A 23346-nucleotide genomic window follows, 5' to 3' on the forward strand; every position below is an offset into this window, starting at 1 on the left:
TTTCTCTTACCCATTCTCTTGACAGAAGAATATTAAGAGAAAATATAAGAGAAATTAAAGACAATGTTGGTTCATGAGACCCAATGTTTTCATCTAAATTTTAAATAAGGTGAATCATTTGATGAATAACACATTGACTCATTTTTCTTCTGCATAGAAATGACTACAGTCCCGTATAATTTCCTGGAAGTGGGCCAGTTTTTTTTTCTCTTTCATATCTTAAAGGTGGACTCCTGCTGTCATCTTGCCTGTAGTTAGGTAGGCCGGCATCATGACACATTGGTCATTATACAGTTGGCAGTTTGCACTTACAGAGTACTACTCTTAGCCTCTCCTTCCATCACACAGACAGGTAGACAGATAGAGGAAGAATGAGAGAAAGAAAGAGAGAAAGAGGGGCAGGAAAGGGTGGCACAAAGTATATGTATATCGGAACTCATTGTGTTCAACTATTCATTTTAAGAGAGCCAACAGCAAATTATCTCTACATGCTGTTCGCGAATCTGATCAAAATTTCCATATAATCAAGCCCCTTGGCTAAGTGCTTCCCAGTTCATTTTAAACACGTAGCGGCTGGCATAGCACACGTGGCCGTCATCGAGTTTACCACTCGTTCTGGTCTATTGAGCTAGCTCTGTCTCTGTCTCTCTCTTTCTTTCTTTCTTTCTTTCTCTCTCTTTCTCGCTCACATTGCCTCTCAGAAAGGCTGAGGGGGAGAGGGTTAAGCGGTCAGGCAAGTCGAGTGAAAATGACAATGTGGAATTAATAGCGCTATAAAAATAACATTAAAGAGCGTGGAGCGGGAAGACGTTTCCCTCCCTCCCCGCTCTCTCTCTCTCTCTCTCTCTCTCATTCTTTCACCCCTCCATCTTAGGGACGGCGTCACGCTGCGACGGCTCCTCTCGGGCACCCTGAAGACTCCTTCAGAGCCGCCGACGTGCATTTAGGGAGCTGGAGGGAGAGGATGGCCAGGACGGTGTTGCATCGAAAACATCACAATGTTTGTGAATTCATAAAGTGTGCACGTGTGTGTGTATGTGTGTATACTGGAGAGTGTGTGTGTGTGGGGGGGGGGGGGGCTTTGAGGAGGGGTTGGACGTGTGACACCACTGGTGCTGCCTTGCTGGACCCATGACTTGGCCTGCAGGAGGGGGAATGGGGATGCGTTTTTGTTTTTCTGTTGTTGTTGTGGCGTTGGCAGAGAAGAGGGGCAGCGCGCGGGCACAGGTTTGGTTTTTAATGGGAGATTTAATCGGATTGGAAATCAGGGGCCCCCCATGAAAGCTAATGAGATGTGTCACTGAGGGATTACTTCCGCTCACGCGGCCCGGCCTGATGACGGGAGTGCTCCGGAGTGTTCCGTCCGCTCGAGCGTCTAATCCAAACACCAGCCCCTGGCATGGGGCAGGGCAGGGTGGTGTGTGTGTGTGTGTGTGTGTGTGTGTGTGTGTGTGTGTGTGTGTGTGTGTGTTTGTGTGGGTGGGAGGATGGGTATGTGTGGTAACAAGCATCCCTGTGTGGGCCGAGGAGCGGAGAGCTGGCATCCTAAGTTGGGAGCCTGTTTCAAAGGGACACTGCCAGCCACCGCTGCTGGCTGGTCCGAGATGGAGCATCTCATTGGACACGCTGTAAAACACTTGGCCTGACAACGTGAACGCTGGGATGCAGCTAGCAGCATTCGCTAACACTGGCCTACAAATGCCAATCTGCATTACATGCTAAGGGGCAAGCCTGAGAGGGTGACATCTGAGCCGTTATCCACATGCTAGAGTTGCCGCTTCTGCATTTTTGCTAAGAAGGCAATATTGCTTAATATGCAGTAGGCCTACTCATGGTGCTATTGTTTCACTTTGTTCATACCTATTAGGCCTGTTCAATATGCATACAGTGATGTACAACTCTGGTGTAACCAAGGAGAAAATGAATTTCTTTAGCAAGATAGGATAAATAGACCAAAACAAAAGCAGAAAATAGATACACTCAAAGAAAAAGAATGCGGCTTGCTAGTTAGGTCCTATTCAGAGACCTCTGATGAAGAGTTGTCCATAGGAGCCTTTAGCATCATAGTAATCACTTCTCTGTAACACAGAACTCTTAAAGCATAGTTCCCCCAGGGCAAAGGTCAGGCAAACAACCTTCAGGCTCCACACCCCAGACCCTTAAACCTTATTTCAACTCAATAAGCTTTATTTATAACCTTTGAAACATCATTTGAATAACATCTGTCAGTTGAAAAGCTCACCTGTGCACCTGCAGTTGTGCTTGCGTGCGGAAGCTGGCCGGGCAGTCAGCGCAGGCGTATGGCCGAGGGGCCCCCTCCTGTCCAGGCTGCGCCTGTTGCCGGGCGTCCTGCCGCTCGTGGAGCAGCGCGTGCTGCTTGAGCGAGCCGGCGTGCGCGAAACCACGGCCGCAGCGCTCGCACACGTGGGGGCGTTCGTCGGAGCCGGCGTCGGCGGTGCCGCTGTGCGTGTGCCGGTGGCGGCCCAGATTGCTCTTGTAGGCGAAGACCTTGGGGCAGAGGTCGCAGCGGTGCGGCTTGTGGCCCGAGTGGGACTGCAGGTGGGCGCGCAGGTGGCACCGGCGCTTGAAGGTCTGGCCGCAGTGGGGGCATGGCTCCACGCTGGCAGACAGCGTGAAGACAGGACCAATAGGATGGGGATGGACGACAGCTGAATCAGTCACAGTTTCCGTGGTTCTAACTGCCCCTTCTCCCACTGCTTCTATAAAGTATAACATTTATAACATTTGTTAAATGTACAGTTTGAAAGTGCTTCTGATCTACAGGGAATTCACTTGACTTGATATAGACTTGGACATGGACAGTTACCAAGACAACCAAAAAGTAATTTGAATCAAAATGGCTGTGACTTTCATGCAACGAGTTGAAATAACATTAGTCATTAAATTGGCAATGTAAACATGTATTTATAAACCATAAAAACTTAAAAGAGTTCTGAGAAAACTTTTTCAGGGCAGACTGTAAGGTTATTATTTACAGAGCTTAACTTTGCCTCGGAAATGCTGATGAATGTCATATAAATCCATACTACAATCAACATATACAATGAAGTGTCAACAACGATACTATGAAACGTGATCCAACCACCTGACTTCATTTGGGGGGTAGACTTTTGGCTGACCAGTCCAGCCCGTGCTGGGGATGCCTCAGTGGACTGCGCCGGACCCTGCTGCCGGTGCTGCCGCTGGTGGTAGAGGAAGAGTGTGGTGTTCATGAACTCCTTCCCGCAGACCTGGCAGCAGTGCAGCGCCCCCTCCAGGCCGTGGCGGGCCTTGCGGTGGCTGGCCAGAGCCTCCAGGGAGCCCAGGGCTGCCCCGCAGCACACGCACAGGAATGTCCGGTCCAGACTCATCTCCTCTGAGGGGGAAGAGACGTGGGTCTCCGCAGAGGTCGAGGGGGATGACTCGGAACCATGTTTAGAGGAACTCGGAACCTCGTCCTTAGAGCTCCCTTCTCCCCCCGCCTCTATCCCCTGGTAGGAATGGTCAAAGGTCGCCAATTTCTCACTGCACTGTGAAACCTCGACCTTCTCCTCATCCCCCTCTTCCATCCTTTCGATCTTCATAGGGGGCTCAGGTTCAGCCATGTGGACACTCTCGCTCTTCTCCTTCTCCACCTCCTTCTTCTCGCACTCTCTCTCTCCCTCCGCCGGCTTTTCCTCCGTTACTGGCCCTTTCCTAGCCTCCTGGCCGCACTGGCCCAGCTTGTTGTGCCGCTGCCACAGGGGGAGCGACTCGAACAGGAGCCCGCACTCGCCGCACTGGTAGCGAATCAGCGGGGCGGTCGCAGGTGTGCTGGACAGGCCGGCCTGACTGGCCTGCCGCGGTAGGGCCCTCCTCGGGGGAGGCCGCGTGCCCAGCAGCAGGCCGTTGAGCTTGGCTGCGTCCACCGCCGCCGCTGAGCCGGGCGGCAGCACCGGGGGACGGCGCTGGCCCGGCGCCTGATCTGGAACAATAGCCGACAGGCTGTCCAGGGCCTGGTGATGTGGATCAGGACCAGCCTGGACCGGGCCAGCGGGCAGGGACTGTCCGGCGGGAGCATTTGCATACAATTCAGCAGCCTGGAGCAGATAGACAGCGAAGCGGGGAGGACAACAGGGGAGATTTTACGTGAGAGTTGTACACAGAACAATGAAGTGAATTAAATGAATGAACAAAGAACAGATGGGGCTTTCGGCTGCCCAGCGAGACATGAACCATGAATTAAAGTGACATTAGCATCAGTATCAAGACAGATTAATTAGATGAGCCTGAACTCCAGTGATTTTCACTCTGATTTCCACTTTCCACTGAGAGCTGCAGTACCTCAGCCTGTGCAGGAGGGGGAGCTATGGCATTGTTGGCAGTCTGACAGGTGAGTTGATGAACAAGCACCTCCTCCAGCGACTGGAAGAGTTTGTAGCAGGGACACATGTAGAGGGAGGACTCTCCATCCATTTCCCCTGCTTTGGAAAACACACAGTTACTAGTTATATGGACGACGTCAAACACACAGAGCAAATAACTATTTTCACTTTCTTTCCCAAATATAGTAGCCTAACTTTACTTTTAAATGCAAAGTACAGCAGGCAAAGTGTACGTATACAACTACAGCCTCTTCAGTGATCACTTCCAGACAAATTAAGCCTACTTTAGGAGGAACACTCTCACACATACAATCAACCCAAAAAAGGCAGCTACTTAGAGGCAAGCAGAGTGCCTCTAATCATTCACCAAGCACATGTTGGTGGTAAGAGAGAGAGAGAGAGAGAGAGCGAGAGAGAGAGAGCAGGCAGAATGACATGCTGGAACTGGAATGACATTAGCTGTGCAATCCAGGGCCCTTGGGTGTGAAACAGCCGGCATGAGTCCCTCGTTTTTCCTATTTCCCTCTTTCCTTTCTCCCTCTCTCTCTCTCTCTCTCCCTCTGTGTCTCTCTTTCTTCTTTATTGGATTCTCGGTGTGTTTGTCTGAGAAGCCTACTGCTGCAGACAGATGGCCATTCACAAACAGTTTGGCTGAGGACCCATTCGCCACCCCCACGCACATATGCAACGAGCAGACAATGACCTGCCGTGTAGAACGGATCACACGAGCACATGCTCAACTGCTTGCACTCCACTGTTTAAGTGCCTCAGCATGTAGCTGAGTATGTTTGTACGCAACTCTGTGTGTGTGTGTGTTTGTTTTGTGTGGCTGGTTTTGAACGTCTAGCTATCTTCTTGTTCCATCTCCAGTGGCTTGCTCGTCTATCAAGGCGCCGTAATGACAATGACACGGCGCCCTCGATGAGAGGAACACCTGGTGATCTGCCCATTGAATCAGGATTTAGATAGTGGCAGCATGGATGTCATTTCCTGTGCCGTGTGCGGTGCTGGCGGCGCGAGCATTTCACCCGCAACAGACTCAGACGGGATATGAGAGATCGTTCGATACACCTGCTCTGTGCACTCTGTGTCTTCACATTGACATTGGGAACAGGGCAGATGTCTGCGTGGCTTGCCTCCACCTTCACCTCCACGCTCTCATGTCTAGGTGTTTGTAATGTGACATTTCTAGAAGATTCTTCTGTTAAATCAAGAATGACACACTAAGTAGGCCTATGGTTGTGGTATAATTCTATACAGAGTACATCTAAAATTGGTTGTTTTTTCCCCAGTGTGGCCTTAAGAAAAGAGATGATGGAAACATGACATCCCTGCCCTCTTGCAAATTATCTCTTGACCTTTGTGCTGATAATTCTCTTCTTTTGCTGTTGAGGTAAATCACGTCAAGGCTGCCTTTAGTAGGCTACAACCAGATGGCAGGCAGGTCAACCTCACTCCTTAATCATCTCGCAAGCATCACTTCTGAAGCAGCTTTCACCTAAAGACAGTGGAGTTGAGCATCTCCTCATCACGACTCTGTTTCACAAGGGGAAAGGGCACATGACTCACTCCCTTAGCTCTGGGTTAGAGAGCTATTCATACGCTGGCAGTGAAAGGGTTACGGTGCGGTGCTGGATAGAAAGGCACTGGCACCCATGATGACAGCAAGTTTAGCTGGGAGGCAGAGAGACTGACAGATTTTGGAGATGAAGCCCGGCGGTCTAACAGCACATAATGTGCATACAGTGAGGATTTTGCAAGGAGATGAAACCATTTTGTTTTTTAATCCTCTAAAAGCGTTGGCACGGAGTTCTGCTTGCGCTCGGCACAAGGCACTAGAGGGGAGATCTTTCTTTACTGATTAAAGCAAATTAGGGAGAGAAATGTTGGCAGTTAATGTGTAGGTTGTTTCCAGGCAACACCACTTTATACTCTAGCAGCAAAAAAGGCCACCAGCAGCTTGCAACTTGTCAAACTCTAAACCTATGAAGTCTGATTTTCTAAACAATGCAAACCATGAGAAATCACCCTCACAGTTAAAAGAAAGGTGTGAGGGTCGATGGTCATAGCATATTAATATGGGTACTTAAAATGATGGGTTTTACATCCATGAGCAAAAATGAGGTTACGTCTCCCCCTGGTGGAGTTCTAGAATAACCAGTTTCTAGGAATCTCTGGATCTAATAGGCCTAGGTTTAATTAGAATAAGGTTAGTTCGTAAAACGTTAATTCTTGCAAAAATATATATTTGTTTCCGGTTATTATTATTTTCTAGTCCTACAACAAAACATTGTAAAAATCCAAACTTGTGAAAATCGGGCGGACTCGCGGTTTATGTGTTAAAATACAAATTATCAACCCAATGTTTGCCAAAATAGTAAGAAACAATACTGGAAAACAATAAAGCGATTCTGATGAACTAAGATCTGCTATCCCAGCTGTCTCCACAAAGTCTGCAACGCCATTGTGGATTCTATGGTACAATGGCCGCTCCTTGCCACGCCAAATGTCTATGTCCCTTGTCCGGTGGAAAAGGCAAAAAGTATCACACTTGGCAGCGACAGTCGACAGTGGACGTGTTTTGAATAAACCACGAACGATACACTTGTATCAGTGTAATTCATAGCTTTACTTACTTTTCCGTAGCCACAATTAACACAATCTTTCTTGCGACGAGTAGCGAACTGCCAACATCCCTCTCCTCGATTGGTTGGAGTGCTACGAGTGCCAGCCAATAATAAACAAGCACAGTTATTCAATTGGCGTCATATGTCAGCGACGGGTATTTTGCTTTTACTGTCCATCTATGCATTTGGAATGCTTTCATGTATATTACCTTACTGTTTATGTGCATTAAGCTACACATCTGTGTGTTTTGTTGTCATTTCCTTTTTTTTTTTTTAATTACGATCTACTTGATCTTCCTAGATAGACTAATCCCACATTCAAGCCTATGCCTTCCATCATCCTGCAACCCACACGTGTCTTGCTTTCAGGACCTGCATCTTTCAGTCTTCCTACTGATCAGTCTCATACCTTCTTTTAAAACAAACACACACACACACACACACACACAGGCGATACAGACCAGCTGAAGTTTCATCTCTTTATTTAATGAGTTCAAATCAGACTGACAAGCATGTTATCTCTCCTCTTCTCTCTCTCTTCCTCTTCCAGTCAGTAGAACTGGACCAAAGCTCTGGTATCAGTTCTTAAAACATGACACAATCACTGCATCAAAAATTAAAATAAAATAAAAAAGCTACAGTTATCAGGTACTCACAGGGAACAATAAGTTTGAGACAATATCCAGCCAGTCCTGCTTTAGAAACACGAGACCAAAACAAAAAACAAAAAAACTTGACAGTTGCTAGGTGTTTGCAGGGGTGTTCCTTGTCAACACCATTGTGGCTCAAGGATCTACAGTTCAGCATGCACCCTATCAAATGACAAACTACAGCCACAATAGGGCGCGTTAAGCAGCAGTAGACCCACTGCCAGACGTCACAAAACTTCAGTGTGTTTACAGAAACTTTTTCTTTCTTTAATCTTCTAAAATTGCTGTAAGTTCACCCCGGATGATCTGAAGAACTTTGTCAAAGGGGGGAGACATCAACACCAAGAGTAGGCTTAACCTGATTTAATATGCTCACACATACACTGTCGCATAGCATCCCTTACTTTAAAATGATGACTGTGCCAAAGAAGTCAGTACATAGCCTAAAAGGACAAACTCACTCGCTCGGACGCACACGCACGCACTAATCACAGGTAAGTACAATTATGGACACACATCAAAAGACACCAGCTAAAACCACAATAAATTAAAAAAAAAAGTAATTAGCTGTTCTTCAGCTTCCCAATATGAGGCAGAAAACCACAAATTGAGCGAGAGGAAGAGAGAGAGATGACCCAAGACAGAGATACATTCTAAATCAAAAAACAGAGAAAAGTGGTACAGTTTGGTATTTACATCTGGGAACACAGGCTTGAGATACAACAATATTTACAAACAGACACGAGTGCCTGGAGTGAATATGGACAGAGCCACACCACTTCCACAGAACACCTGACAAAAAAAAAGAAAACAAATATTCTGAAAAAAGCCAGGAAAGGTAAATAAAAAGGTGATCTTCACAGACGGCAGACAAGTGCAACATGGGACCGAGAAGGAACAGAGGATTGGGAGGGGGGAATAAGCAGAAGAGATGTTTTGTTCTATAGGAGAGGCAAAGGCGGAAGTTACACTGTACATTTCAGAAGATGCGGCTGGATTGCTACGGATCAATACTGATGCGTTTATGATCTTATCTAGTACATTGGAAGGTGCAACATTCTGAGTTGCGCACGTAATGCAACACAGAAAGAAAAAAAGAAGAAGAAAAAAAACGCACAAAAGACAGCCACGCAAGTCTTTTTCTACTTCAGCTACTCTCTACTAGCGACCAGTCTCTTATATCGTCTAAAAGGAATTAAGAGGAATAAATACCCAGACTCTACCAGAGAATACACCACAGTTCACTTTCCATGTCCCGAGAGACAAATGAAATGTCCTTGAACCGCAGACCAGTTATCGCTTTGCCAACAAAAAAAAAACAAAAAAAAGAGTGCACAATCCTAACACTTGCCCCACGGATAATATACAATATTTTTCGTTAGCATTTACTACAACTCGTACGGACACCCTGTTGAATATCTGAATCCCTGTTTGAATTGTCCATTGTATTGAGCAACAGAACTGCTTTGTGACTGTGGTGCATCTTTTACAAAACCCAGACCCATACAACTAAGTGGACACATACAATAATCTTCTCCCACATCCTCCAATCTCTCGGGTTTCTCTATTGACACATCCACTGAGTTATTCCAGCGTCTGCTTTATTTCCTGTTTTACGGTTATATTTTTCATTGCGGATTAAGTATGTACACTGTGGTAGGTGTGGCTTTTAAAAGGGGATCCCACCTAGGGATGCACGTTAAGACTTAAATATAAGACTTGACCCTTGGGAGATGATGATCGACTGCTCCCAATCACACGGGCCCACCACCCTTCTCTTACCCAACCCACCCACTTTAACCCTTTACGCCCCCTTTCCATTCAAAAATGATTTAAAATAATAAATACATTTACAAGAAACAAAAAAGGAGGGGAAAAAATAAAAAATGCAATGCAATAAAAGTATAAAACCATAGCTTCTACGTTTTCCCTGTTTCTGAAAAGCTCATTGATGTGACCACATTCTGTACTTGACATCTTTTTCTCGTCTTTTATCAGAGGGACCTAAAATTATTTTTTTATTCATTTCAACCCAAAGCTAAAACATCTGACCTGGTGTTTGGTGGCAGAAAGTCTCTTGTATTTCCACATCATTGTCTGTGCAGTCAAATAAATTAAGATTTATATAAAAAAGGAAAAGAAATATCTCAATAAAAGCAGACTCTTAAATAGAGGACCTGCCCCTCCAGCCACTGCATGTTCTGCTGTCTATAAACATGAATACAGGTGTTATAACAATTGCCATAATCATGACTAGTGATGTACAAATTCCCATTGACATGAGTACAGCTATTATAACCAACCTATATACATGAATACATTAACACACCTAATCGACCCATGGACATGAATACAGGTCTGACAACCATAAGCCATAAATCAAGACCATAGGTCCAATAACAATCCCCAAAAGTAGTGAATATAGGTGTAATGAGAGGACACATGCTTCAGTGAAAGAGCTGCTCGGTCCGTATACAAACACCCATTTCACAGGACTGATACCACTGTTTGTCTGGAACAAGAGACCGGGGGTTGCTGTGTGGGTGTGGGTGTGTGTGTGTATGTGCAGGGACAAGGATGGCTGTGTGGATAAATGTATGTGTGTCGGGATTGCAAACCTGCGTGTGTACAGTGTGTGTGTGTGTGTTTGTGTGTATGTGTGTGTTTGTTGATGTGTGAGAGAGAGATTCATAGGTAGCTTACATCGACTGGGTGAGTTTCTGCTCACTGGTTTTGTCCCTTGCTCGATCACTGGTTTGAACCTCAGGAGGAGAACTGTCCGTGCAGTGGGACTGAAATATGGAACTCTTTATGTACATCTGAACACATTACAGGGTGTTTGTGTGTGTGTGTGTGTGTGTGTGTGTGTGTGTGTGTGTGTGCGTGCGTCTATTTGTAACAAAAGAAAATTATTAAGAAACAGGAACAAAATGTGTGCATGTTATCGGCGTGAGTTTGTTTGAGTGTGCTGTGTGTTTTGGGGTGGGGGGCTGAGTGTGTGCTGTGTTTTTTCATTCTAACTGTTAGATTGAGGTAATGGTTTAGGTTGAGTATTCTAGCATGTACTGTATGTGTGTGTTCAGGTGCGTGTGTGTGTGCTTATGGTCAGTTACGCATGTTGACGAGTTGATTTACGTGCTACTGCGTGTGTTAGTGTGTGTGTGTGTGTATGCATGTGTGATCAATAGTGATTGTTCAGGTGCTATTATTGAGAGCTGAACCGGGCTGTGCAGAACCATCTGATCCAGGGCCATCTGAGGAAAAGGAACGAGAGAGAGAGAGAGAGAGAGAGAGAGAGAGAGAGAAAGAGAAAGATGGGAAAGGGGTGGAAAGAAAAATGAGGAAGGTGGAGAGACAGAAAGAAAAGTAGATTGTGAGTAAAAGAATAAACAAACAAAAAACATTCAACAGATGCCTTGCCGATTTCAGCACGTCAACTTCCTTCCCACATCAGACCCTTTCGTTAAAATACCACTACAGACCTGGGTTTCACTTTGTGTGTGAATGAGGCTAGAACAGAGTCTCCATTACAACTCTGAACACAAGTCTCCCTCCCTCCAGACCAGTACAAGACTTTCTTAGCAAATGTGAGTAAACAGGTGCAGTAGGGACCCAATACCGTGTGAGCTGGCCGAGGTCTGTGCGCGGACGTGAGGCGGAATGAGAGAGGAGTTCAGCTGCGGCTGGATGGACAGCTCTGCAAGGAGAGAAGAGGGTGAGCACCAGAGAACATTAAAGGAGAATTCCGGCGATTTTTCACACAGTTTCTCGAGGTCACCGAGTACTGTCGTTACGACAAAAACGAAAACAATCAATTCTACCTAGCTGGAGTTGCTGCAGCCAACAGCTAGAGTAGCCAGGCAGCTACAGCGCTACACTCTGTGGGCATGTTCATGAGTCCCCAAGCTCATGCCCTCAGAGTGTAGCAGATATAAAGTAAATGTACATACATTGAAGGTGAAATGCAAAGGGTATATTTGTTCTATACAGCAGTGGTTCTCAAAGTGAGGTCCACTACCCATTGCCAAGGGATCCACAAAATAATTTGTTTTAATTTCTAGTTTGAGTTCATTGGGAATCATTTTAAAAATTCATATCTACGTTATATGTTCTCCCCCAAAAGGGGTTCTTGGAACCAAAGAGTTTGAGAAGCCCTGCTGCACAGGAGCAGCACGTGTTTGTTTAGTGAGAGCATGATCAAGCACGACAGGAAATGTGGTGCAGCGTTCAATCTGAAGTACAGTAAAGGAGGTGAACACGAAGGTGTAAGTGTGAGGTTATGTGTGCCAGACACATGCCAGCAGGAAGTGTGTGCATGAACGCAGGTGTCCCAGGCTACGTGGGAGCTCAGGAAGTCTGAGGTTGCATACATGCACATCAAACAAGCATGTGTGGGTGTGTCGCTATGTTGGTGTAGTAAAGAGGCTAGCAAAGGTTAGCTTTGTTTCTCATTCATCATAGGAGGCCTACAAATATGGATTAAGTGGTCACTTTTATGTGTATTATTGCAAGTATGTGGACCAAGGAAAGCGGTTACCTTTGCCACCGGCTCTTGGCAAATTATATGGATTTTGTCTAACTGCTTTTGCTTACGAGTCCAAAGAAAAGTGTTTAAATACGTGATAACAGTTTAAGTTTGCCAGCGGGGCATGGGCATGATTTACGGGGGACAGGCGGATGTGGGTATGTGTGCATTGCGAGTGCCCGGGGGCTCGCTCACCAGTCGTGGTGAAGTTGAAGAGGTGGGGCAGGGCGCGGCCGTTGGGCAGCCCCGCGGTGGGCTGGCGCAGCTCGTCGAAGAAGGCGTGGGCACAGGCCTCCAGCGGCGAGAGGCGCGTCATGGGCGTGTACTCCAGCAGGCGGCTGCACAGGGAGATGGCCTCGGGCGGGGTACGCGGCTTAAAGACCTGAGGCACGCACGTAAAGAAGGAGAGAGAGAGGGAAAGAGAGGGAGGTCAGGAAGAGAAATTGGGAGGGAAGGACAGCATAAAAAAGAAGAGAGAAAAAGAGAGAGAGGATTAAGGGGGGGGCGATGAGGGAGAAAGAAGTAAAAGAGGAACAGGAGGAGGGCAGTGATCAAAATTACAAAAAGAGAGAGAAGAGGAACGGAGGGTGTTGAAAAATCAAAAGAGGGGGAAGAAAACGAATGGGAGAAAAGGAGGAGATGGTTAAACAAGAGGCGAAGAAGGAGAAAAATGGATGAGGGGGTGCACAATGAACGACAGAAGGAGATGAGGAGAGGAAGAGTAAAGTGAGAGAGGCAGTTCATTATGAAATCATTAGTTAGGGTCTAATAGCCCAGGCTGGAGCTCTGGCACAGCCCATTTCCCCTCTGGACCTAATGTTCATTTTTTGGGATGACTGCTGGGAATGTCAATTATTAACTTAACCAACCAAAAGAGAACTTCTGAGTACACTGCAAAAATTATTAACAAAAATAAAAGGGAAGATGGAAGGAAAGAAAGACAGACTGCAAGAAAGAAATGACAAAAAAACAACAACCCACTAGTCTTCTAGAAGACGCTGACCTAAAATCCAAGAAAATTAGCACCCAGGGCAGACAGATAATTACAATTGGGGTTTTGTCTTGGGGACATTTTTGTATAGTTGAAACCAAGAGTCAAAAAATGATTTATGGCCTGAAAGAAGATACATTTTGAAAGGAGATGTTTACATAAGAGCAGCCAAAATGGCACAACAATAAACCTCAGAGTTAACATCTAGTGCAGTGGCTCCTCATCTACCAACAGTACTGAAGTAAAATCACTTCATCTGACTTTAGTTTTCCACTCAAACAGTTGAATGTAGAGACCTTAGCTACTACCAAAGCGCATTTCTGATCCTCACCTTTGTCCAGGGATGTGCTTTTATCTGGGGGAATTTGAACTCTGTGTAGTTGGGGTTCATTTCCCTTATCTGTTCCCTTGTTGGGGTCCCAAGCACCTGTGAGCAAAAATCAGGCACAAACTAATATCAGACAAATGGAAGACGTTGCACATTCATGTGTTTTTTTCCTGCTCAACATAATAAAAATATACATGAAATACATATAAGGCCTCCAAAAGGGGGAAATGGTCTATTTGCTGATTGGGGCTGAAATGCCTGTCAGTATATAACCTTTGTTTAATGTCACATTAGGATTTTAATATGTAATCACATAAAGGATGTCCTAGCCAAGCAGAGTCAGTTTTAATTACACTGTGATTAGCAAAGCAACACCCTCAAATCTGGCAGAAAATGACTGGCTGCTTCAAGGTCAAGTGCATGATCTGAAACATGTCCAGATTGAGTTCTCCCAGTCGTGACATGAGGAGCTCAGCGGAAGGTGGCGCACACACGCACATGCACACACACGCAAAATTCCCCTGCAATCAGTCCCCATCAGGCTCATTAAGCCCAACACAGAATTCAATTACACATGTGAGAGGATCGGGGCCAAATGAATTCGGACACTGGCGGTGGCACCGGTGCTGGTGCCTTTCCACGTGTCAGCCGCACGCTTCTCGTTCTTTCCCAAAGCGCGTTTAAGGAAGTGGCTGCCGCAACGCTCCAATCACTCAATTAGACCTCATTAGTTTGACTGATGGCCAATAACACCAACACTCTGACTCGGCAGTTTCTCCTGACGCGAGAAACGCTCCTTCCATTCTCAAGGATGATGACGGGAAAGCGGCATTCTGGGAGTCAGCAAATGTGGCAGAAAAGTGTGCCTTGCAGACCTGGGTTTCCAGCATTATGGGCTCGGGCTAACTGACAGTTACACAATGTTTGAAGACAGAAGTGCTTTCAAATATTCTCTGTGTCTGCTTGTGCCTGTTGAAAGTACAAGGATTTGAGATGAGGTACTGAGGTTCATTAATAACGTCAACTTTTTCGTCAATAGACAAAGGGGCAGGAAGTCAATCTGACATTTAATATCCAGGAACAACCCGGTCTCAAACCCCCACGGTAGGCTTAGATCCATACAAAAATTGTACTAATAACCTCAAAATGTCATGACTTCTCGGTCTAGAGCTACAAAGTTCAAAAACAGTGATGCTTGCAAAAGTTCTTCTAAAAGAATTTGTGACAATTTAAAAATGTAAAAGTCCCACAAATGAGTGGCGCTGCCTTGATGGTGCCAATGAATAGCCGCAGGCTGCCGATTCCAAAAACTGATAACTAACAGAGGAACTGGACAGAGCCCATAAAAGCCATTATGTTATATTGTTACCCAGCGCTGCAGCAGAGGTGCGTTTTGGCTTGTGGCCTCATTACTGTCTGAGTGAAGTAGTGAGACACAATAAAAGCATCCTTTTTATTAGCACAGCAAATGTGGAGTCCACATTTTAAGTCCATTACAGGACTTAAACAGGACAAAGTTCTTTTAATTAAATGTTATGTATTTTTACTAGGAAGGAAGGAGCCTCACACTGATCTTAAATAAGGTTTGCTGCAGGAGTTCTCTGTGTGTGGGCATATGTGTGAGAGCATGTCAGGGTAAGGGTGTGTGTGTGTGTGTGTGTGTGTGTGTGTGTGTGATCGGCCCATAATGAATCTAAATGACTGCGGGTGAGGTGGCACCTTGATGATCTCCACCAGCTGGTCCACGCCGCTGTCCCCGGGGAAGATGGGCTGGCCCAGGAGCAGCTCCGCCAGCACACAGCCCGCCGACCAGATGTCGATGTTGGACGTGTAGTCGGTGGCGCCGAAGATGAGCTCGGGGGCGCGGTAGTACCGCGAGCAGATGTACGAGACGTTGGGCTCGCCGCGGATCAGCTGCTTGGCACTGAGTGGGGAAAAGAGGGGGAAAATGCTAAGAGTCCAGACTCAACATGTTTACAGTGTTCCCCCCCGTTAGGATACAGTGTTAACTCAGCGCAGGGGAGGATGGGCTAATAGTTTAAGTACATTTGAAGAGTTTGGTTCCAAAATGCTATATCCTTCATTTTAATGAATTGTCATAAATATTTAAACATTTTGTTTTCCAAGTTATTTCAGTAGAATCAAAAGAGAATTAAAAGCAAGAGTCAACTAAAACAGTTCCTACAAAATCTAACTTCATATATTTCAAAAATGTTGAACAGAGGCTGCATGACAAGGTCAATAGAACCATTTTTTTTAATTCTCTGATATATTTTTTAAAACAAACTAAAAAAAAAAACAGTACAATAAATGAACAGAACAGAGGCAACCCGTGAGGTCAGTTCCAAAAAAAGAACAAGAACTTCTCACACAATCTCCAGTAATCTGATTATTTATTATGGTGAAAGGCAGAGCTCTCCCAGCGATAGCCCCGGTGACCAGCCGGCTTCCACCAGCACAGGGCTACCACTGTGGGCTCCACATCCCACATCGGATCAATACTAAACACTAGCTGACCAGCAGGCAGGGACACAGGATCATTACCGCACAATAGAGTTGGGTCTATCTGTACACTACACCACACCACAGCAGAATGGCCCCTGCACTGAGCTTTACTGTGATCTGTGGTCTTTGCTGCAGTCTTTACTGTGACACCGTGATCTGTTTCTCACAGATGCAGCCCTGACTCGTGTGTGGGGTTCCAGTCTGCAGGATGAGGGGGAAATTTCACTAACTGAAACCACAGAAAAATGTGGGTAAGCAATGCTCGCCCCCATTTCACATGCAAGTCTTTAAAACTAGCTGCCCAATAATGTCCCAATAAGCCGAACGGTAGTCGAGTGCAGCTGGTTAATTTCAGATTTTTTTCTTCTCACTGCAGATGTACAATGTGGGTTGTCATTTGTTTTAAGTATTTCTTAATAAGACAAAAAATCTCATCTTAGTCTATTGAACCATGACTGGGAGCATAGCCCTGTGCTTTATGGGGAGGCTTAACACAGAATGCGCTGCTTTGACTGGATGCAGGATTTTAACATCCTGATGAGAGCTCGAGTCATCAGAACTGCTATTACCTGAGAACAGTGAGTCATGCACCACTTTACAATGCATGCTCACATTCCATACCTCTGCACTTAAAATAAACAGCCATGTTTGTCACCTTCAGTCAAACATTAGGCCTAATGCATTGGTTGACATTAACACAAGGATACAGTAAACATAGAACAGCGACCAGCATCACAATGTATTCAAGATTAACTGCAAAGTGTTTCAGTGTTTGTCAAGTGAAGTGTCAACTGTACCTGTCACGGTTTGACTGCATGACTGCTCAATTCTCAAAGCTGAAATCAGACAGGATCGCACCATTCCCCACAGCTAATCACACCTTGTCGTGTTACTCATTTCCAGACACCTACCACAACTATCACAGCTTCAGACAAGTACAATCAAAACAGCACCGCGCTGGCAACGCTCACTTCATGAGTGTATTCTATTGAGCTTCCCTTGTGTAGTGAAAGAGCCCAAACGTACCTGCCAAAATCACACAGTTTGAGGACAGCCGTCTCAGGGTCCACCAGCAGGTTCTGGGGCTTGATGTCTCTGTGACACACGCCCTGGGAATGGATGTACGCCAAACTGCGGAACAGCTGATACATATACACCTGAAGGCCAAAGGGCAAGGAGAGAGAGAGAGAGAGAGAGAGAGAGAGAGAAAGAGGAGAGAAGAGAGAGAGAGAGAGAGAGAGATGAGAATGTTGGAAATAGTAAAACAGAGGAACAGTTGGGATGTAAAAGTGGAGTAAAGGACAGCTCAGAGCAGTAAGGAGAGAGAAGGCCACAGAGAGAAGAAAAGGGGACATATAAAAGAACAAGTGAGCGAGTGACGTGAAAAAGAACAAGTGTAGTGAGTCAAAGCTCACTCACATGTCCCGAAATAAATCGTCCTTGAGTCTTCTTCAAAATCCAGGAGCCGGTACAGGCTGTGATGACCGTGAGCAGCTGGTGTGGAGCTTACCTTGACGTAGATGATGGGAATGATGGTCTTGGCTTTGTTGAAGTGCCGTGCCACTCTGTACACTGTCTCTGGCACAAAGTCCAGCACCAGGTTCAGATAGACCTCATCCTTCTGTGGAAGACCCACAACAAACACTTTTCAAATACACACATTCCTCATTTATCTTTTAGAATTAAGCAGACAATTTTATCCATAGCGACTTACAGTACAGTGCAGGTATACATTTTCATCTAGCGAGGTATATGTATGCTCTATTGAGTCATGTACTGAGACTTTAGCATTGATAGCACTGCTCTCCAGCAGCTGAGCAGCAGGAACACATCCCATCATTTCTTATATAATATATTCAAATGAGAAACAACTGTGTATACCCAAGATATTAACATGCTCAGGCGCATAGGAAAAAAGCAAGAGTGAGACTTTGCTTATTGGGTTTGCGTCATGTCGAACAGGCCTAAATGCCTCGGGAGAGAGACGAGCCGCTGTCACAATGACATGTTCCAGTCAGGCTGGCGCGACGGCCAAAGCCACAAGATTTACCATCGATTTCTCCCCGGGCTAGTTCATTAGCTACAAGGGGCCTTCACTTCTGTCTTCTCCCCCCGTTGGAAGCTAATCAATTTCCGAGCTGTTCCAACTTGCATCTGGAGAGGTCATTTCTCTCCATCTTTGAGAAAGTGCATGTCTACAGCTGTGCGGTCTCGTCTCGCCGAGGAGAGATGCAGCTTCAGCACTTTATGGAGGAGGAGGAGACAACTTGAAGTGCTGGAATTGTTATACACCATTTAGGTACTGACCTTCTCCCCACTGGAGTAGAAGAAGTAGCGGAGCCTCACTATGTTGCAGTGGTCCAGCTTCCTCATGATCTGAAGCTCCCGATTCTACATGCACACAAAGAAAGACCAGTTATTGCCAAGCAACGATTTTCTTGATAAAAGTATAGCTATATTGATTTAAAATGTAAAGACAGAGAAACACTGAGTAATACAATACAGTTTATAATGCAAAAATAGTGATGACTGACTGGAGTAGGAAACTACAGGAGCACACACACCATGTCTGATTGCACCCTGAAGCTACAAAAAAAACCTGCAGCACTCTTACCCTGCAGTTTCGACAGTCAATTTCAACTTTTAGGATTAGAGTCAGCCTATTTTTTGTGTGTGTGTGTGTGTGTGTGTGTGTGTGTGTGTGTGTGTCATCTTAATGTCTGAGAGAGAGAGTGCGGATGGATATATAGTGTACGTGTGTGACACTTGCCTTGAAGCGTTTGTCCTGCAGCACCTTTTTGATGGCCACCAACTCCTGGCTGTCAACGAGGCGCGCCTGGTACACCACTCCGAAGGAGCCATTCCCAATTACCTTAATGTCTGTGTAAGACACTTCCTGAGGGCGGTCTGGGCCTTGCCCAGGGGTGGCCACCACCGTCGTCACCTTTCCACTGTCCCCTGCACACACACACACAAACGAGTATAAATCACACAATCATGGTCGGATTGACTGTGGGTGGCACAGTAGGAGCTTGTCACTGGCTTGACACCTGAAGCCGTCTTGTGCTTGTTAAGGCTCAGACCAGGGCCATACAACAGAGTGTCAGAGTTCTACACTATGTGAATTTGCTCCAGAGACAAAACTAAAATAACCGTAAATATGTAGTTTCTTGATGACCATAAGCACCGATGGGCAAAATTACTATCATACTTAGAAGCACCAACTGGGCACTGCAGTAACCAACATGTCATCACCTTTTACATAAGGAATGTGATCTGCCATCAACAACCTCAGTCATGCCCATAATTGGATCTGAATAGACAGTAGCCTACATCTTGGTTTAGTCTGTAATGTAGAGTTTTTAAAAGACCAACAGTTCCTGTGCCTATAAACAAAGTCTTCCCTGTTGCTTTTCACTGGCCACACAGAACCATCTAAGAGTAGGCCTACCAACCACTGGCCCAGCAGAGACAACATGAGGCGTTAGGCATCCTGGAAAAGATCTGTGCGTATAGGGGCAATAGTAACATGATGCCACTCGTGACTAGCTGGCAAAAAAAGCAGGTGAGTGCTGAAGTACAAGACAGTAACTTTGAGACAGTGGGACTCGATCGCACTGCCCTGTCACTGACCCCATTCTCATCTGCACAGGCTGGCACAGAGAAGAGGACTGATATTGGTTAGGAACATGTAACGTGAGCCGGTCACCAGATGAGTGCACGCACCATCAAAACACACGTGCATAGGTCTGGTGGAAATGTGTGGGTGAGAGCTGCTCGATATGTTTACACTTTGAGCCTTACAAGGGCACGACAGAAAACACAGTGGGGTGACTTTGGTCATGCAAAAATCTGAAAAGCCACACAAATACAAATTTTTCAGATTTTATTATCCAAAAGTGGGAGGGAATTCTGCAGAGGAATTGTAGAATAAAATATATTAGCTATTAGTAAATCCAGTGAACTTGCGTCAAGTTCCAAAAAGTTCCAATTTTTGGTTTCCCAAGACATTCTATTCCACTTCCAGATGAGATAATCAAGTAACAAAATTATCCAAGACATGAGCAATGCTTGTTCCTTGTGTGTGACTTATTTACCCTTTATTTTCTGCTTGCCTTATTTTTGAAAGACCCATATTCATAGAAAGAGGTTCCTAAGGCAAACTCCACCGTGGTGATTCATGCCTTTAAGCCAGGCTGAACCATTCATCTAATGGCTCTCCATCATCACAGTCAGGTCTGAATCTTTTGAAAATCATTACCTAGTCTCAAGATAGAATTTCAGTGGATCCCAGCTTACTCAAGTACAATCGAGTTTCTGCTTGATTTGTCATCTCAGTGAAATGGCCCAATACATGCTATGTGGCTACCCTGCCTGCCAACAGTATCAATTATTCTAAAAGGTCTTGAGAGGTTCCAAAGGGCAGAGCTTGGGAACAGTGTGACAGAGGCCCATTGGGTGTCACATTATGGCATTTAAGCAAGATTATGTTGACTTGCTACTATATAGGGTAGAGTAAAATACAATGACCTCGGTATTTACTCGTACTTCCAGTTGCCAGTGCTACAAAGTACCCCAACTGAGTAAGGGACGTATTATTTATCTGGATAGCTAACATTAGTCATCATTGCTAATAACCTTAGCTAGCTGAGTGCTCTACCAGTGCTAGCGAGTAAGCTAACTATACCTCTACATTAATTCCACTGTAAACCACCAGATGACCCACACATCCCGCTACCTAGTTGACTAAATGTTGGTCTACAATGACTGACGCCAAATACCAGAACACGTTTCTAAACCAAATCAACGTTAATATTGCCAAATGCATAACTGAACTTGCTTGCGTTACCATTGATGTTGCGCTAACGTTACTTCGTTGAATAAGTGGAGTTAACGTTACTTTAACGTTAGATACATTGTGTTGCACCGTTAACAAGCCCAGTTACTTTGCCTGGCAACTAGACAATGTAACGAGACATGAACTCATGGCTAATATTTTCTATACAGTTACAGTTTCTATACAACATACAGATCTAGTATCTACCTACAACATCCAGCTAAAACACCTAATGTTAGTGAATTCATGATGCGTCCAAATGGTTAAGATGCGACGCTGTTAGCTAGCTATCGTTGGCTAGTAACATACAGATCGAGTTATTTTGCTAGCTTGCACACATCCTGGTACATAGCAAGTACAAAAATATGATACTTGTTGTTGATGTGGGTAAACATTAAGTACTCAATAAATTACAGTATTTGCTGCCACAAGTATTACCAATCGGTAAGGAGGCGGAATTAACAAGTAATACATGGTGAACTACCTAACCCAGCTGGTTAGCTATTATGAGAAATGATTATAAACGTTAACGTTAACTTTATCATAGCTTGCTAGCTACCTTCCGCCTACAAACTACGCAAACACTCACTGGTGAATTAATTATACTACCAGGCAGGAGTTAGTTTAATAGTATACAGCTACACAACTAACAATATGTTAAATACTCACTGGCCAGCTTCAAATTTCCGCACCCAGACGAAGATGTGCCCGAGGCCTGCGAGACCCCGGTCTTTCCTGTGTTGCTCCCCACGACAGCGGCTGATCCAGCGGATGATGAAGCGGCTCCGGGAGCGCCTTGAGGCTCAGCAAAAGAGCTTGTCCTGGGCCTCCCGCTGCCGCTCATATCTATTGCAAGGGTGGCGGGGCGGGGGATTTAGGGTTTTCCTATCCGATATCTGTTCGAGTTTCGACTACTCCTCTAATGAGTTGAATAGTTATGAAATAAAAGAGACGAAATGATCTGTTTCCCTGCGTCTCCCCTACTCTGAATGTCTGGCCGGAGAGACTACGGTTCTATGACAGATTGCAATGCCTCCTGGGAAATGAAGTTCTTAGCAACGGTATGTTGGAAAGACAATCGCTTCAGCGGTAGAGCCAAAACAACTACAACAACTGTTTCGGAATATTTCGAGTGGAACCACAGATGGCGCTCCCTTGCAATTTACCCAATAAACAATTCCCCGAATTTAAACTGTGGCCTTGGTGATGATATAAGCTCACCCATCTGAGATCAGCCTTTTTTTTTTTTTTTTTTAAATAAACGTGAGTAATAAAAGGTTACAGTTTATTAACTGCAATTAGAATTTGATATCTGAAATAAATAACATGAGGTATAGGCCTACAGTAGGCTTTATTCAGATGGGAGTGAATCTGCTGACCCACTGTAAAAAAATATTTATTAAAAAATATAGCCTATTTATGCTTAAAAACGAAAATTAAGGGATTTGGATACTCTTCATAGTGATTTATGACACTTCTGACACTGACAGGCCTAGGTCTGTCTGTTGTATTAAGAAATACAAAAAAGTTTGGTCACTGTCTGACCTGCTCCTCTCTTTATGCCAGGAATAATTTCACATTTCTGTGTAGAATCCTATCACTAGAATGTACTAATGCTCCTCAGGGTGCTCAGGGTCTGCTTTTATGCAATGTGTAGCCTGTAGTCCAAACCTTCCAGCCACTAGGACCTCCAAATATTAACTTGTAACCTGTTAATGGTCCATACTGGGAGTGGTTTATGTGCATCCTCTTCTAGTTCTTTCTAGTCCTCTTCTCCCCTCTCTGATGCTGTCTATTGTGGTCTCTTTCGTTGATTTTATATATATATGGATGTGTGTATTGACATTTTCATTTTGGCAAGTGGTTGGCCATTAAGACATGCACTAAATTCTGGCTACTATCTTTCCAGCTGCTTAGACAGTCTCTTGGTCCTTTGGGTCAGTCCTGCTTTATCCATTTAGAGGATTTTAAGGGTCTCCATACCAGCAGTTCCCAGACTTTTTCCTTTAACAGCTTACTATGCCAAACAGACAATTAATGACTGCCACAGCATTTTATGCAATGTAACTGGATCTTGTTCTTTCCACCATGCTTACTATTTAGAAGTCCTCATTCCCTGGGGGTGGTTGGGTGTTACTATCACTTTGTATGACTATACAGCAGCTCAGGTCCTGTGTACTGCTGGAGGAGGTCTGTTTTTCCACAGACGGCCACCCACATGAATCTAGACTGAATGACACTGTGTTTATTTGTTATGACTCATTCATCATTTGCAGACAGTTTGGAGTTGGTCATGTATGCAGCCATGTAGAAACAAGCTAACTACCTTTATAAACAAATGATATAGGGTAGCCTATATAGTGTACACATAAAAATAAAAATTGATGGGAAGATAGTATAGAAAAACACATACCCACACAACGACAAGTTTCAATTGAACATTGAACAAACATTGAACATACATTGAACGGACATTGAACGAACGGCACAGAAAGATTTGGTTGGGTTAGGTCTTTAAT

General features: G+C 45.0%; 2 protein-coding genes across 5 annotated transcripts in view; both read right to left on the minus strand.

Moving 5' to 3' along the window:
• LOC121696104 (zinc finger protein 665-like) overlaps positions 1-7063 on the minus strand; it is a 23400-nt gene extending 16337 nt beyond the window's left edge. For 2 of the 4 annotated variants that reach the window (XM_042077435.1, XM_042077432.1), the window contains exons 1-4: positions 7001-7061; positions 4324-4463; positions 3107-4079; positions 2243-2720 (exon numbers count right to left, since the gene is read on the minus strand). In XM_042077435.1, the coding sequence (XP_041933369.1) occupies positions 2243-2720; positions 3107-4079; positions 4324-4455 (1583 nt within the window). In that variant the 5' untranslated portion in view covers positions 4456-4463; positions 7001-7061. Of the gene's footprint in view, positions 1-2242; positions 2721-3106; positions 4080-4323; positions 4464-7000 lie in introns of all 4 variants that reach the window. The other 2 variants (XM_042077433.1, XM_042077436.1) reach the window with 2 other exon arrangements.
• Positions 7064-7456: 393 nt separating this feature from the next.
• Positions 7457-21850, minus strand: gsk3aa (glycogen synthase kinase 3 alpha a). Its single transcript, XM_042075769.1, has 10 exons — positions 21497-21850; positions 18761-18948; positions 18298-18381; positions 17501-17611; positions 17017-17147; positions 15205-15409; positions 13489-13584; positions 12362-12548; positions 11261-11338; positions 7457-10895 (listed from the first exon to the last, which is right to left on the minus strand). Exons 1-10 carry the CDS (start codon positions 21669-21671, stop codon positions 10837-10839), a joined length of 1314 nt encoding a protein of 437 aa, XP_041931703.1. The 5' UTR covers positions 21672-21850; the 3' UTR covers positions 7457-10836.
• Positions 21851-23346: the final 1496 nt, after the last annotated feature.

The sequence above is a fragment of the Alosa sapidissima genome, chromosome 21 (assembly GCF_018492685.1).
Source record: "Alosa sapidissima isolate fAloSap1 chromosome 21, fAloSap1.pri, whole genome shotgun sequence".
NCBI classification, from domain to species: Eukaryota; Metazoa; Chordata; class Actinopteri; order Clupeiformes; family Clupeidae; genus Alosa; species Alosa sapidissima.

Excerpts from the sequence above, each read along its gene's own strand:
- gsk3aa (XM_042075769.1), bottom strand. The coding sequence starts at position 21,671 with ATGAGCGGCAGCGGGAGGCCCAGGACAAGCTCTTTTGCTGAGCCTCAA. Across the intron at positions 13,585-15,204 it reads AGCTGGTGGAGATCATCAAG|GTGCTTGGGACCCCAACAAG; the intron begins GTGCCACCTCAC and ends TTTTGCTCACAG. Across the intron at positions 10,896-11,260 it reads GACCTCGGCCAGCTCACACG|ATGGCCCTGGATCAGATGGT; the intron begins GTATTGGGTCCC and ends CCTTTTCCTCAG.